This window comes from Rhagoletis pomonella, unplaced genomic scaffold (assembly GCF_013731165.1).
Source record: "Rhagoletis pomonella isolate Grant_MI unplaced genomic scaffold, Rhpom_1.0 Rhpom_scaffold_00005, whole genome shotgun sequence".
In the NCBI taxonomy this organism is placed as follows: Eukaryota; Metazoa; Arthropoda; class Insecta; order Diptera; family Tephritidae; genus Rhagoletis; species Rhagoletis pomonella.
In genome coordinates, this window is record NW_023458559.1 from 81,772,542 (window position 1) to 81,786,636 (window position 14,095).

Below are 14,095 nucleotides of genomic sequence, written 5' to 3' on the forward strand. Positions count from 1 at the left end.
TCGTGATTTTGCACATTCGTCATCCGTTTTCTGAGGCGACGATATGTTTCCATAGCATAAATGAATACATATTTTGTTCTAGTGAGCTATAGTATAAGATCCGAATAAGGCCCCACCTTCACCTTCATATGTATATGTTTAATGGAAGAAATCTATTTTGTATGAAATTTAACGGAAATATTTCGCGAGTGGGTTGGCTGAAAAAAGCTGGCCAGGATATATTTAATTAAATATTCAAAAAATATATTAATATATATTAATTGAAAGCATAAAGCCTATAGAATGTTGCCAGTTCATACCTGCCAACTCGATAGGTAGGCCAGGAAAAAATAGACAACCCAACGATTTCACATTCGAAAAGCTTTATACTTTCAAGTGGTATATAATTTGATCATTAAACAAATATTTCGCGAAATATTTCCTAACATTTTAAACTTCATTCAAAATAGATTGCATCCATTAAACAGATAGGTGAAGGTCGTGCCTTATTCGGATCTTAGACTACTACTGGTAATTTTCAAACAACATTGAAAACAGGCAGCAATAATTTCTGCATACTTAGCTAATTTTTTATTATTTTATGATTATGACACTCTTGCAGCAAATGTGCGATATGTGTATATCTATGCGCACCTTTTTACATGCATACATGCATATTACTCTAACGGCATTTCAGTATGTATGCTAACCATAGCTGTTATTCACTTATTCCGTCTTTTTCGATTTAAATGGATTTGATTGGCACATTCAACCTGACTAACGGCTGCTTTAATGTAATTTCCTTTGCGCTCAATTACGTTTCCGCTATCAAATGGAATGACACCAATCGCTTTGCCGCCAACACTATCAACTCTTGGCGTATACTTCCGTTAACGAAGGATGAGAAGCGCACTGAGGAGCATAATGTCACCATATTGGTAGAATTTGCCATCGCTCTGATGTCAATATTAGACTCAATTAATCGTGAATCATTTCAACGGTTCCGGTTGCGTATCGGACTCAACCATGGCCCGGTCATTGCAGGAGTTATTGGTGCACAAAAACCTCAATACGACATATGGAGCAATACAGTAAATGTTGCATCGCGTATGGATTCCTGCGGGGTGATGGGACGACTACAGGTAAAAAAAAAGAAAACATAAGCAACTAATAAAAATTAACTTCAACATATTCGCATTATACAATGATGGGTAAAGTGGCTCCAACATTTAAAGAACAATAAAGCTCAATTCGATTGCTAGCTGAAGGGCTCAATCTGGAGCAAGTATAAAGGGAAATATCAAAACGCAATATCTCATGCCAATACAAATTACCAACGAGAGTACTTACCGCGAATGCCCATCTCTGCAATTCCCCTAAAGTCCTAAACAAATGTACCCCATTTTCATTGCTACCCAGTAGATAATCTCAGGAGTTAAAAGACCTTCCGAAAGGTTTTCCTGAGAGTCAAGAGACCTTCCACTCTACATTCCTTTCTCCTTTTATTTTAAATGTAAGAGCTTCTTCTTTCGCTACCTATGGAAGGCCTTCCAAAAGGGCTTTTATAGGACATACTTGAGAAGGCCTTTTGGAGGAGTTCTTTTAAAGTTGCTTCTTAGAATGGCTTTACCTAAGAAGGCCTACCTAAATTATCTTCTGGGTATTCACACAAATGATTTTCTTTCATTACGAGAGTAGTTGGATAAATTAAAGACTTTTTGACGTAGAATACGTCTTACCTTAAGGTATGGGGGCTATGTTCAAATGTTGTAGTTGTAATTTTTAGAGCTTCACAAAAACGCTTATTGCACGAGAACTAATAACGCGATTTCAAAGAAAAGTGTGGCGTTTCAAAGATAAAATTCCAAACCTGTCGACAGATTCATTTTTGTAAATAACCAATTCGGTTTCTGTCGTAAAAACAACGGTAAACATTGCCTTATTTTGGGGTCAATTTTGAGCCTTTAAAGTGCTCTAGCAACTTATTGTTGGCATATATAACTTTCATTTTCGGGATATAGGTTCTTTGGAGCAGTAGAAATATTATCGGGTACAAATTTTATATAAATTTAACAAATATTGAGCATTTTAAGGCAAAAAATTGTTGAAAAAATTTGCAAATTTTTTTCATTACCAAAATGCTCGAAAACCGCTCGAATGATTTTGTTTTTGTTTTCTTTAATCAAAAATTCAAGAGTTTTCCTTTCGTTTGGTATATGGGAAGTATTGGTTGATATCTTCTATATATGTTTATTTTATTCAAATATATGGGCATAAATCCATACAAAATCACCTCGTCATCATTTTGCAAACACGTGCATATGTTGGAAGTGTGGGAAGGAGACAAAAAGTATGTATGCGTATGTAATGCGGCTGTTGATCGCAGCGTATGTACATATGTAAATGCATATATACGTACATATGAAAGTTTCAGTTAATGTGGATCTGTTTGGTTTTGTTATCGATATTTTTATCGATTTTGTTGCCGATATTTTAATCGATTTTGCCATCGATATTTTTATCGGTTTTGTTACCGATATTTTCACCGATTTTGTTATCGAAATTTGTATCGATGTTGTTATTGATTTTGCTATCGATATTTTCGGAACTTATCGATATAATGATCGATATTTTTATCGATTTTGTTATCGATTTTGTAATCGATTCTGTTATTGATTTTATTATTGATTATTTATCGGTTTTGTTATCGATATTTTTCTTGATTGTTTTAACAATTTTGCTATCGATATTGTTATCGCTTTTGTTATCGATATTTTTGTCGCTTTTGTCATCAATATTTTTATCGATTTTTCTATAGATATTGTTATCGCTTTTGTTGTCGGTATTTTTATCGGTTTTTTTACCGATTTTGCTATCGATATTGCCATCGCTTTTGTTATCGATTTTTTTATCGAATTTATTACCGTTTTTGTAATGGATTTTTTGATAGATTTTGTTATCAATTTTGTTATTGACTTTGGAATCGATTTTGTTATCGATTTTGTAATCGATTTTTCGATAGATCTTGTAATCGATTTTTTATCGATTTTGTAATCGATTTAGTTAACGATTTTGTTATCGATATTTTTATCGATTTTGTTATCGATTTTATTATCGCTTTTGTTATCGATATTTTTTTCTTAGTTTGTGCTTTCGTTTTTGACTTGGATATGCTCTTAACCATACCACGTATTCTACGTTTAAATTTAGCGGGTGTATCTCCGATACAGCCTGCAGACCAAGATGAAGGCGCTGGACTGTTCCTTTTTTATTTCTTGTAAAGTAACTTTAAAGGCAGCACCAGGGCACATTGAACAGGTAGTATCAATATACAGCAGCTGATTTAATCTTTTTCGAATTATTTGGTCTCGCAAATGTCAAATATTTTTAATATTTTCTCACAAAAACTCTAAATTGTTAAAATCTGCTTGCATTCGAAACCTCTTTTCCATACAAAACAAGGGATTGAATAGCAGCACAACCGCTGATTACTGGGCCTTGAAAAGGATGGATCAATGCTTCGAGAAACAAACACAATTACTAAGAAAGCTGCAATAAAGTTTATTTTTTCCAATTTCAATTTCTTATTGTTATTTGATTTAGAAGAAACAATTCAGAACAGTTTTTGACACTTTCGATACCAGAAGCAACAACAAAATACACGCAAATGTTGTTTTTGCTCTAATGATACTAGCTGTTTGATATGCCTTGAGCAACTCTGCTGCTGTGAATGTTTAATTTGAAAACCTTAAGGAAACTTGTTACTTGCAAAGTATAAAAATTGGGGAAACGCTGTGATATAAAAATAAAGCTTAAAGAGATTATGGCTGCGTTTATACATTCTGGATAATCCCATTTCACAGCCGGAATAAACAGAATGCGTTTGAAATATGCGTCAACATATCATCAGGAACGTTCTAAAGAATAAATAAACAAAAAAGTTTATTCCAAACTTTCAGAATGAATAAAGAAATGCAGCCTATAAGAAATAAATCGCTTTTTGATTTATTCTAGCCTGATTTAATACCACTTCAAATTAAAGAGTAGAATAGGAACTTAACCTAACTTAGATTACTTAGTTAAAATTCAAAATGATGCTGTTGGCAGCTGCATCTGTTCATCAAAATTTGGATTCAAGTGCAAGATTTAGTGCAAGTTTCAAGTCGTTAAAAATTACCGTTGATGTTCTAGAGTTTTATTTGTGGAGGGTGTTGCATATTTTTCCATATAAAATAAAGTTTTTTTCATGCGTTATAAGAAAACTCTAAAAAATCAACGGTAATCTTTATTAATCGAATTAAAAAAATCGAAATTTTGGTGGACATTTTATTAAGTTTAATTAGTTTTTATGAACTTTATGCAAGCTTTGAAACTTTTATTTATGTATTGAGGTATCTGATAAAGATCGAGACCCATATGAAAATGATTAACAATACATAAACAAAGCAGAGCTCACAAACAACAGTTGACACTTGCAGTGTCAGAAAAAAAACAATTATTAACGAACACTATGGGAAAAAACACTATGCTTAAGCAAAGACCGCTGTTTTCGCTTTTATTTGGCATTTGTTTCAAGGTTTGGTATTGTGGTAAAGCAAAATATTTATGTACATATTTGTCTTCTGATAAACAGAAGCAAACTAATTAGACAAATTCAATATATGTTGTACATTAGGGTGGTCCAAAAACGCATGTGGAAAAAGTAAAGTCGGAATTTTTATGCTCTCACCCCCAACGATTGTTCTATATCGAAAAAAATTTACCCCCCATTTTTTATTTTGAAATCAAACAATGTTTAGAGGTCGCTCAAAGTATTCCATGTATTTTATATGGGGAAAAACCACTTTTTGTAGAAATGGTATAGAATTCTTGAAAATTAATATTTTTCGATGCCATATAATTTATTACGAAATTTTCATACAAATGTAGTCCACACTATAAAAGAAAATCAAATCAAAATTCCAAACTTGTTGCAAAATTTGGAAATATTCCGATAATTTGCATCCAAAATTAAAAATTTTGGGTATGTAGTATTATAACACATTCAGTTTTAGTACAATAAAGTCCAAGTTTTAAGTGTCTAGGACTTATCGTTGAATTTTTTTCACATTCTTTAAACAAAGAAAAATGGCCAAAAAATAGATACAGTTTCTCCTCCCTATTTATACATTCGCCACCGTGCGCGCGTATATACATACACATGCCTACCGCTTACCACAAGAACAAAAAAGACACTTTTCGCATTCATTTCTTGTGTTTTGCTCAGTTGCATACAGTTGATTTGTGTGTGCTCGACCTAATGTATCTCGTTAAGTTGTTATTGTAAGACAGATTCATTGGCTTTGCTCAACCGAAATCACAAACCCGATAACACATGCGAAAAGGAAAAAATATTCTGCTCAGTACAAGACGAGTCTGTTTCGTTTTTTTTTTGTTTTGTTAATGAGCAGAGGGTGCTCAGAAATGTATCAAACCAAAGCATTAGATGCATTTATATCTAAACTATAACACTGTGAGACAAATGGTAGGGGTCAGTGATCGGGAAAGGTTCAAACTACCGGGGAAAGTTATAATAAAATTTAATATTTTAGGCAAAAAATATTTTTTTTCTTCATACATTTATTTTTACCGGCAAAACTGTTGATTATATAGAAAAACGTTATATGAACAGATTAAAGGAATTTTTAATTTTTTTAAATTTATTTGAGCAAAATCGGATTAGTGGTTCTCGAGTTATGCCAAAAAAAGACCACCAAAGGTGACAATTTCCCCTATATGATAGTTATATATATATCTCGATTCCTAGACGTGACCCAGCGAAACGCCGGGACACGTATAACTTGTTTTTGACCGATATAACATTTCCCGTTGGTTTCATCCCATCCCGATTTTGACTGTCGCATAGTGTAATTGATGGAAATGTCTAATATGCGCAACCACGGTTAAATACCTAATTGGAACTTAGTTCCGTAAATAAGGCATTTCCATCGGTTATAGTTTAGATGCATTTCTGAGCGCACCCCAAACTGCAGTAGCATAATTTTGAACGCAACTATACATTCTTTGCTTATGTGAAAGTGTGTTGTTTATAAATTATAATAATAATAATAATAATAATAATAATAGATTGGCGCTTACACATATGTTAGTGTTTGGCCGAGTTTCTCCTCCAACTTGTGGCGTGCGCCTTGATGTTGTCACACAAAGCGGAAGGGCCTACAGTTTTACGCCGACTCCGAACGGCGATTGTATTTTTATGAGAAGCTGTTTTTCATGGCAAAAATACACTCCGAGGTTTGCCATTGCCTGCCGAGGGACGACCGCTGTTAAGAAAAACCTTTTTCTAAATTTTTTGCGATGTTGCTTTGACCAGGGCTTGAACCCAGGTACTGGTGAGGGAAAACGCGCACTGCTTACCACTACACCACAGCGGCCGACAAAACTAAAATTAATCACTTTTGAAACAAATTTAAGAAACTTATCACTAATGTACAGATATGGAATAGCATTACAAATAATACATATTTCTTTTATATGATGTTTTGGGGAAAGATTTTCCGTCATCAATGGTCAAATTTGATTTGCATACAAACGGGTTTCGGTGTTGCGCCATTTGCAGTGTCATTTCCGTTCAAAAATCAAAACCGTATTTGACAGGGAGTGGCGGAAAATCTTGCCATAAAACATCATATGCCTACCCTGTTGGAAACACCAACAACCCAAAAGGAAATTTCACATAGTTGTTGGAGTAAATATCATTTAAGGATGAATATATTAAATGCTTTATTTTTTCTTTTAAGCGGCTCGCGTAGCATTCGTTGGCTAATTGATTTTACGTGCCATGAACCTGCCCAATTAATGGGGAATATTGCTAAATCCAAAGTAGTCCAATTTTCGCCAAATCTTCGGCAAAGAAAGCCCGAATCCGAATTGGTACAAACGTAAAATTTAAAACACATAATAGGCGTGTTTGATCTGACAGGAAATTTAAGCTATTAAGCTTAATTTTCTGGTCGAATAGAACCCGCGTTATGAGAAATCAGACTACGATGGATTTAGCAACGGCCCATAATATAATGAATACATATTTCATATATCATACATATTTATGTGTATACATAAATAAATGGTAGATATTTAAAATTAAGAGAATATAATCAGATACATACGGTCTGTATGTCAAAAAAAAAGTTCAATTTGTCCCAAGCGACCTTTGTACCTTTACAACGATGTATCATCATTTATATAAATTGGGCATCAAATAAATATGCTATAGAAAAAACCGATTTAGTTGTGTTTTTACAGGGTGCCAAAGAAAAATTACCTTCCTTTTTTTCGTGATACGTTCTAATTGATATAATTTCATTTTCAATTCCGAATAGACGACAGAGAATACAGCAAAAATACTGATGGCTGCTGGCTACGAGTGCGAGTGTCGTGGCCTAACTTATGTCAAAGGAAAAGGAAATCTAGTCACTTATTTCGTAAAGACTCAATTCGACGGAAAATTGTAAAAATTTAGACGATAAAGAGGAGATGTTATTAGCCAATACGGAAAAACAGCGAAGCAGTAATGGATGTGTGTAGCATGATAATAATTAAATATAAATGTAATTTAATAAAAAGATTAACGTATTTATATAATTGTGAAATGAAAGAAAGTACTGGGGTGAAACGAAAAAAAAAAAACTGGAAAATTAAATTTCATATTCGAATACATTGCTTGCAGGTTTAGACAAACTTAAATAATTTGAACGGATTTGAAGCAATTAAAATTTATAATTTTTAGATTTATTGTTTTACAAAACAGTCGTTATTTCAGTGCTATGCTAACTTCCCGGCGCGCCGCGGCGCCATGCTGAACATTGTAATCTTCAGGTTTCGATTTTGGTTAATTTATGAATACATTTTACAATAACAACAAGGTGTGTTCTTGATTTAAAAATACCCAGTTTTAAGTTATTTACTAAGTTAAAAAATATCATTTTTATTTCTTATTTATATACAAATAGTCATAATTGTAAGGACTAGCAAAAACTTCAGTTGTTCAATTCATTTGTATTGCAGATGCAAATTGTGTAATCGAATTTTACCCACCTACATACAATTCATACAATTTTTATTTCAGTTTATTTTATCTAAAATTTTTCCACAGCATATGTAGTTCAAAAGTCCTTTATATAACACCATTAACAATTAAGTCTTAATCTGAAACAAGATTCACAACTATTGATATTTTGTAGTGTAATTCTACCTTAAAATGTATTTATATTTTTATTAAAATACGTGCAAACCTAAAAATTAGTGTTTCATTCTCGCCACGAAAACTCAACAGAGTTGGGTTTTTTTATTTTTATTTAGAAAGGCATAAATTACCTACCTAAATATATGCCCATTCGATATCAAAAGTATGTATATAAGTTCAATTAACTCCGTCAATCTTAAAAAAAAAAATGCTTTTAACATTTATTTATTGTTCAGAACTGAAATACTGGATATACTGCGGTTTTCGAGACTAAACTTTTGCCTCTATACATTAAAAATCGTAAGTTGATTGTCTTTCATCCCCATACAGGCCAGAATTTTGTCAACCTACATATAAATACATAAGCAATTAAACAGACTTTAACTTATTATTTTTATTACCTCCGCTGTGGTTGGGTGGTTAGAGGCGCGTACTACCCCTCTGTGAATCGTCCTTGAATCTGTATAGTACAATTTGAGGCAATTTCAAAATGGGGGAGTATTATTAATCCAATATACATCGATTTATTTCAGACGAGATACCTTAGAAGTGTTACAATTGTATTTGTAGGCATTTATCAAGAATTGTCTTTATTGTTTAGTTACGTTAAAGCAAGGACCGCAATCGTTTTGGTGATTTATTTAACGGTGGTAATTTAACTTTGATCCTTGGTGTCTCTGATTGACTTCACTTGACGATAACTCGACTCCAGCGCCACCTTGCAGCTGTGTTTTTGCAATAGTAGATATTGCTCCTACCATGGGCGTAGCCAGGTAGGGGCAGGGAGGTGCTCGAGCCCGCCCCCCCTAACTTTCAAATTTTCCTTATATATATATAAAATAGTACCCTGAAATACCAGCTTAATAGGGTCGAGCCCCATCCCCCCTAAATTTTATTCTGGCTACGCCGGTGGCTCCTACCTTCACCAATATATTTATATCTCGAATATGAGCCAAATCGGACAATGAGACAAATCGGCCACGCTTACCTTGCCTTGCCCGTCTATCGCATTTCATGGATGGCGGTGATTTCAGTCTTTACTTTCCCCGAGGACATCAACCAACCGGGCAGAGGCACCATCCCGATTAAGGGTCCGGATATTCCAAGTGCATACCCTCACATTATAGTATTTTCTACGTTTGCCTTGATCATCATCAAAAGAAAGAGGTATCAGCCGAGGCATGTTTTTTTTTCATTGGATAGGGTTTTAAATTCGTAGCTCTCCGTACCTGTATACCAAATAGCCGGACAAGACGTATTCTAAATAAAAATATAAAAATTAAATTTTCCATATACTACAGTGATCTACGTTGGCGTGAAAAAATATGGGGGTCCACGGGAAACTCGACAGGAGTCAATGAAAAGACGTGACTGCTGACTGGTCACTTCACTTGGCACAAACCCCTGACTGTGATAGGCGTAAATGACAACTCCAATTTCCCCATCCTGCTTTGAAGAGGAAAACTTCTTGAGCTTTTTGCTGGCTTCTAGTGAATATTAAAGTAAATAAAATTATCGATCCCAATAACTTAATTTGGTGACACTTTATTATAATTATAAATTTATGAGCTAACTAAATTTACCTTACTAAAACATACGGTATTACAAAGATATAAACAAATACAAGAATGTACGAAGAAAGTACCTTAGCCAAACTCGTAACAAATTTGCGTTCCAGATGCTTCACGATTTGCAGGTTTTTACAGGAAGTCGTTCCTGGTGACCACCTCCCATAAGGTTTACTAATGGAGAAAACAGCTGTTCCTGCAAATCGTGAATTTCGTGAATATCGTGAAGCATCTGGAACGCAACAATTGCAAGTTTCATGAGCAGCTGATTAATTTGTTTGATAATTTTACGAGTTCCAGCATGGTACAATTATTACAGGTATTGTCTTCCCAGAGAGCGCATATTCCGATCTGCCTTATTTAAAAAATATCATTGTTGCCCATACTAGAACGTTTACTGCTAGGGAAAAGGGATATTTCCATACCCCATATACCATATATCTTGCAGAAAACTTATTTAATTTGCAAAAGCCGGTAAAAAACATTTGCTTGGTAAATATATTCAAAATTTGTAAGGCTTACTTCATTTCAAACGTTTTTCCTTTTGTTTTGAAAAATTATAAAAATTAAATTGAGCGAAAACAAAAAGCGATGCCAAATAAAAGTAAAAGAATCAACATTGAGCTGAGTCAAAATGAAAATAAGGTAGCAAGAATTTCGATGTGAAGCGAAACTCTCTGGGAAGACAATACCTGTAATTATTGTACCATGGAGTTCCAGTAGTAACCATACGAAGAAATAAAATATCTAATTTTTATTACATTATTTTCTTATGAATACGAATTAAAAATGTGGCAAACACACTTTTCCGGCGAACAACTCCGAGACAACTGTTATCCAAAGAGCCAACACAAACAATATGTACGATATACCAATTTTATATGTATTAGGCAGTTGGTACGCTTGACCACCGATCTCTTCTATATGAAAACCTAATGGCAAAACCACTGCAGCTAGGCAAAATAGTACCATAGCAGTAAATCCTACCCACCGAGCGTATGGGATGACATTGCGATCCCAACTACTCGAAGCCAAAAGTATTACAGTAGTGGTAATGCAAATACATCCAATAAATATGCACACGAGAGCCAATAACCACTCTGGCTGAAGTTCAGGTGTATAACACACTTGTGAGCGATTATACAACGTCATACAAGTCCACATTAAGCCAAGGCGTATATCTCCTGGAAATGGTTGATAGTCATTGCGTCCAATCGTAAACATGTTTGCTATTTATGTATGTATATAGAAAACTTACCAGCCTCCTCCGTTACTATCCAATCAGGCATAGCTAAACTGACTATAGCGAAGACATCGGCTGCAAGGAATAAAGTAGCACTGATTGTTGTTAATTTATCCATTTTAATATTTTGTTTATATTGGTTGACGCTGATCCAATGCAACAAAATAGTGGTAGAAAAATATCGACGAAACTATCGATATATCGATGGTTTGTGTTTTAAAAAAATACTATCGATGTTTTAAAACTATATTGTTGTTGCTGTAACAGCATACAAATTCGCCAAAAAGTGTTTGGTGAGTGTTGCAGGAGAGACAGTTCTTGGCTAGATATAAATCTAGGTCGTTCCTCTTACGTAGACCCGACTGTCGTGGGAACGATACCATCGGCTGTATTGTAAAGCCAATTAGTAAGTTGTCTCGAATATATATGTGACGATTTTGTAGCTCTAATTCGCCAGAAAAGCGAGAAGTGAAAGACTATAGGCCTTATTCATAAAAAATAAAGTAGCTTTAAAAAAGATTTATAAACTGAAATATGTATGAAAGCGTCATTTTATAAAGCTCTTTAAACCTACTTTATTTTTTATGAATAAGGCTATATGTCTTTATTTAAGCGCATTTTCATCTGCAAAAAAAATTACATTTTTTAATGAATCTATAGATATGTTTTTTATTATTTTTTTTTTTAACTTAAACCATAGTACAACTGCGGCTCTAAATTATCATCTTCATCATCATCCGGCATCTCAAAATCTGTGTCACACACCTTTTGATATGGTAAAATTACAGGTACATTGACTTTACAAATATTCGACGAGATTAATTATTAATAATAGCTCTCTTGTAAACTCTGGTAAAGCTTTTTGCAGAAAAATGTGAACAATCGCTAATGGAGACAGCAAGTAATAGCACTGACGGCGGTCAGCTGTTCCAGAGAATTTACGTTATCTAAAAATAATCTACGTTCTTTGTGCCTTCAGCAGTGCTGCCAACCAAAAATTAGCGCTCCGACAGATGTCGCCCAATGAGAAAACCGGATTTTAAATAAACCCAGCAAACATTCGGGGTCATCTATGAGTCTTTAGCGAGACCTATTTGAAATGTGGATTCATGTGGGCTGGTGATGGAATGTCAAGCTTTAATAAAAAACATCAAAATAGAAAAATATGTAAACAGCCAAAACTGATCAAAATCTCACTTAACTTAATCAGCTGACATATAAATCAATGTAGTTACATATGTTATACATTCATATCGTCCTTTAAAGTACAAAACCGCGTGTCGACAAAATGCAAAACCGCGTATGTGAGGCTGTATAAATTATTTTCTAGAGAGTAAAAACACTCATATTTGAGTATGGTTGCTTCTTTTAAATATCAATCGCAATTCCGGCTATTATATTTCAGGACGAATGGAAAAGGACTGAGCCAAGAGCTTGTGCAAAGCAAATCCAGTTTTTGGCAGCAAATGTCAGTTGCGCGGTTTTGCAGAATAACGATACGCGGCTTTGTACTTTAAACGACGATATGTATGAAGGTATGTACATACATAAATAAATATGTGGAAAATATCCTCATGGATATGTAAGGCTGTTAAAATGCGCGCCAACTGGCTGACGTGTCCTTTCTATTCTTTGCGATTCGTGTCCATGACACTATGTATAGCACGCAAGTTTATTTTTATTGCTGAGTACTTTCACCGGCATTCAATGACTGCCTTGTAATTGCTGCTGCTTTTAACTATAACTCGCTCTTTCTTTTATTACAACTATTTGACACCGCTTCACCAATCCCAGAGAAGCACATATGTACATACATAAGCAGCAAATGGATTCATTTGTTTGTTTCCGTTCTTTATTGTTGTTGCGTTTACATTGCATGTGTGTACCTATATGCTGATGGTAACTTACGATATAATAATAAATATGTACCTGTATACCCCTATACTCCTGATTGCTATGGACAGCGGCGATGGCCATCAGTAATTGTTTTAATTTCTGATACGATTAAGTAATTCTGATTGCATATTTTCAAAGCAAATGTGTGTCACAATTGGCGTTAGCGACTGTTGCGTACCCAGCCACACATACACACACACACACAAACACTCCCTTTGGTACATTTCCGCCGGAAAGCAAACTATGCGCGTATTCGTGGAGTTAGCGAGCTATTCGGCTACCTTCCATTTGTTAACCGAGCGGCAACAGGCAAAGTTTTATTACATTTGAAAGCGCTTTTTTGTCGATGGGACTTTTCGATACTGATTTAAGTTATAATGCAAAATACTAGCAATTATCTAAAGTTTTGTTAAGATATGCAAAGGTAAAAACGAAAAAAATTGCACTGCATAGAAATTTGTCGAAGCATGCATATTTATAAAATTGTGCATTTCTAAAAATACATACATATGTACGTATAAAAACGCCACTCAAATTTTCAAGAATCTCCAGTAAGAGCCACGCTAGCTCGCGATCTTTGTATATTTTGTTGACTAATCAAAAATGTGTTTAAATTCTGTGTTCCTGTGTGTGAACCTATGTGCTTACATATGTACATACGTACAAGTATAGTGAAAAGTTATGCTGGCCTTTTCATTAAAATATGAAAACAAAATTCATGTATGTATGTATTAAAATATGTGCGGTTTAGTAAAATAAAGCATACAACATAATAACCATGTTATACCTTAGAACGAAGACAAAAATAAGTTTGAGTACTACTAAAACCAAACTCGGACGTGCTGGACCATGACTTTGTTCAACGAAAATGGTCAGTGTGATGTCCGCCTTCAAAATCATACCGTTTTTATTCTGTCACAGAAGGTTTAAGTTTGTCGGACTGTGCTATTAGTATTGTGCAATTTTTAAAGTGAATTTTCTTATTCGAGCAAAATCTGTATCGTTCGTTCAATTTTAAAAAATTAGGTGTCAAATTAAAGGACTTGACCTGTAGATGTGAAATATGGTTTTAGTTTTTTTTTTTAAAGGGTTGCCCTATATACGAAAATCAAATTAAAATTCTTTATTAAAATAAGTAAATGATCCCAACATGTGTATCGAAAG

At 34.1% G+C, this 14,095-nt stretch overlaps 2 protein-coding genes across 9 annotated transcripts in view; one reads left to right on the forward strand and one right to left on the reverse strand.

Annotated features, from left to right (window-relative positions):
* The window catches only part of LOC118739687 (adenylate cyclase type 2), a 61,685-nt gene extending 52,949 nt beyond the window's left edge, over nucleotides 1-8,736 (forward strand). For 5 of the 8 annotated variants that reach the window (XM_036471164.1, XM_036471168.1, XM_036471166.1 and 2 more), the window contains 2 exons: nucleotides 879-1,121; nucleotides 7,362-8,733. In XM_036471164.1, the coding sequence (XP_036327057.1) occupies nucleotides 879-1,121; nucleotides 7,362-7,493 (375 nt within the window). In that variant the 3' untranslated portion in view covers nucleotides 7,494-8,733. The other 3 variants (XM_036471167.1, XM_036471169.1, XM_036471170.1) reach the window with 3 other exon arrangements.
* Nucleotides 8,737-9,749: 1,013 nt separating this feature from the next.
* On the reverse strand, nucleotides 9,750-11,568 carry LOC118739689 (uncharacterized protein C16orf52 homolog A-like). Its single transcript, XM_036471177.1, has 2 exons — nucleotides 11,051-11,568; nucleotides 9,750-10,976 (listed from the first exon to the last, which is right to left on the reverse strand). The coding sequence occupies exons 1-2, from the start codon at nucleotides 11,151-11,153 to the stop codon at nucleotides 10,576-10,578; spliced, it is 504 nt and encodes a 167-aa protein (XP_036327070.1). The 5' UTR covers nucleotides 11,154-11,568; the 3' UTR covers nucleotides 9,750-10,575.
* Between the last annotated feature and the right edge of the window lie 2,527 nt (nucleotides 11,569-14,095).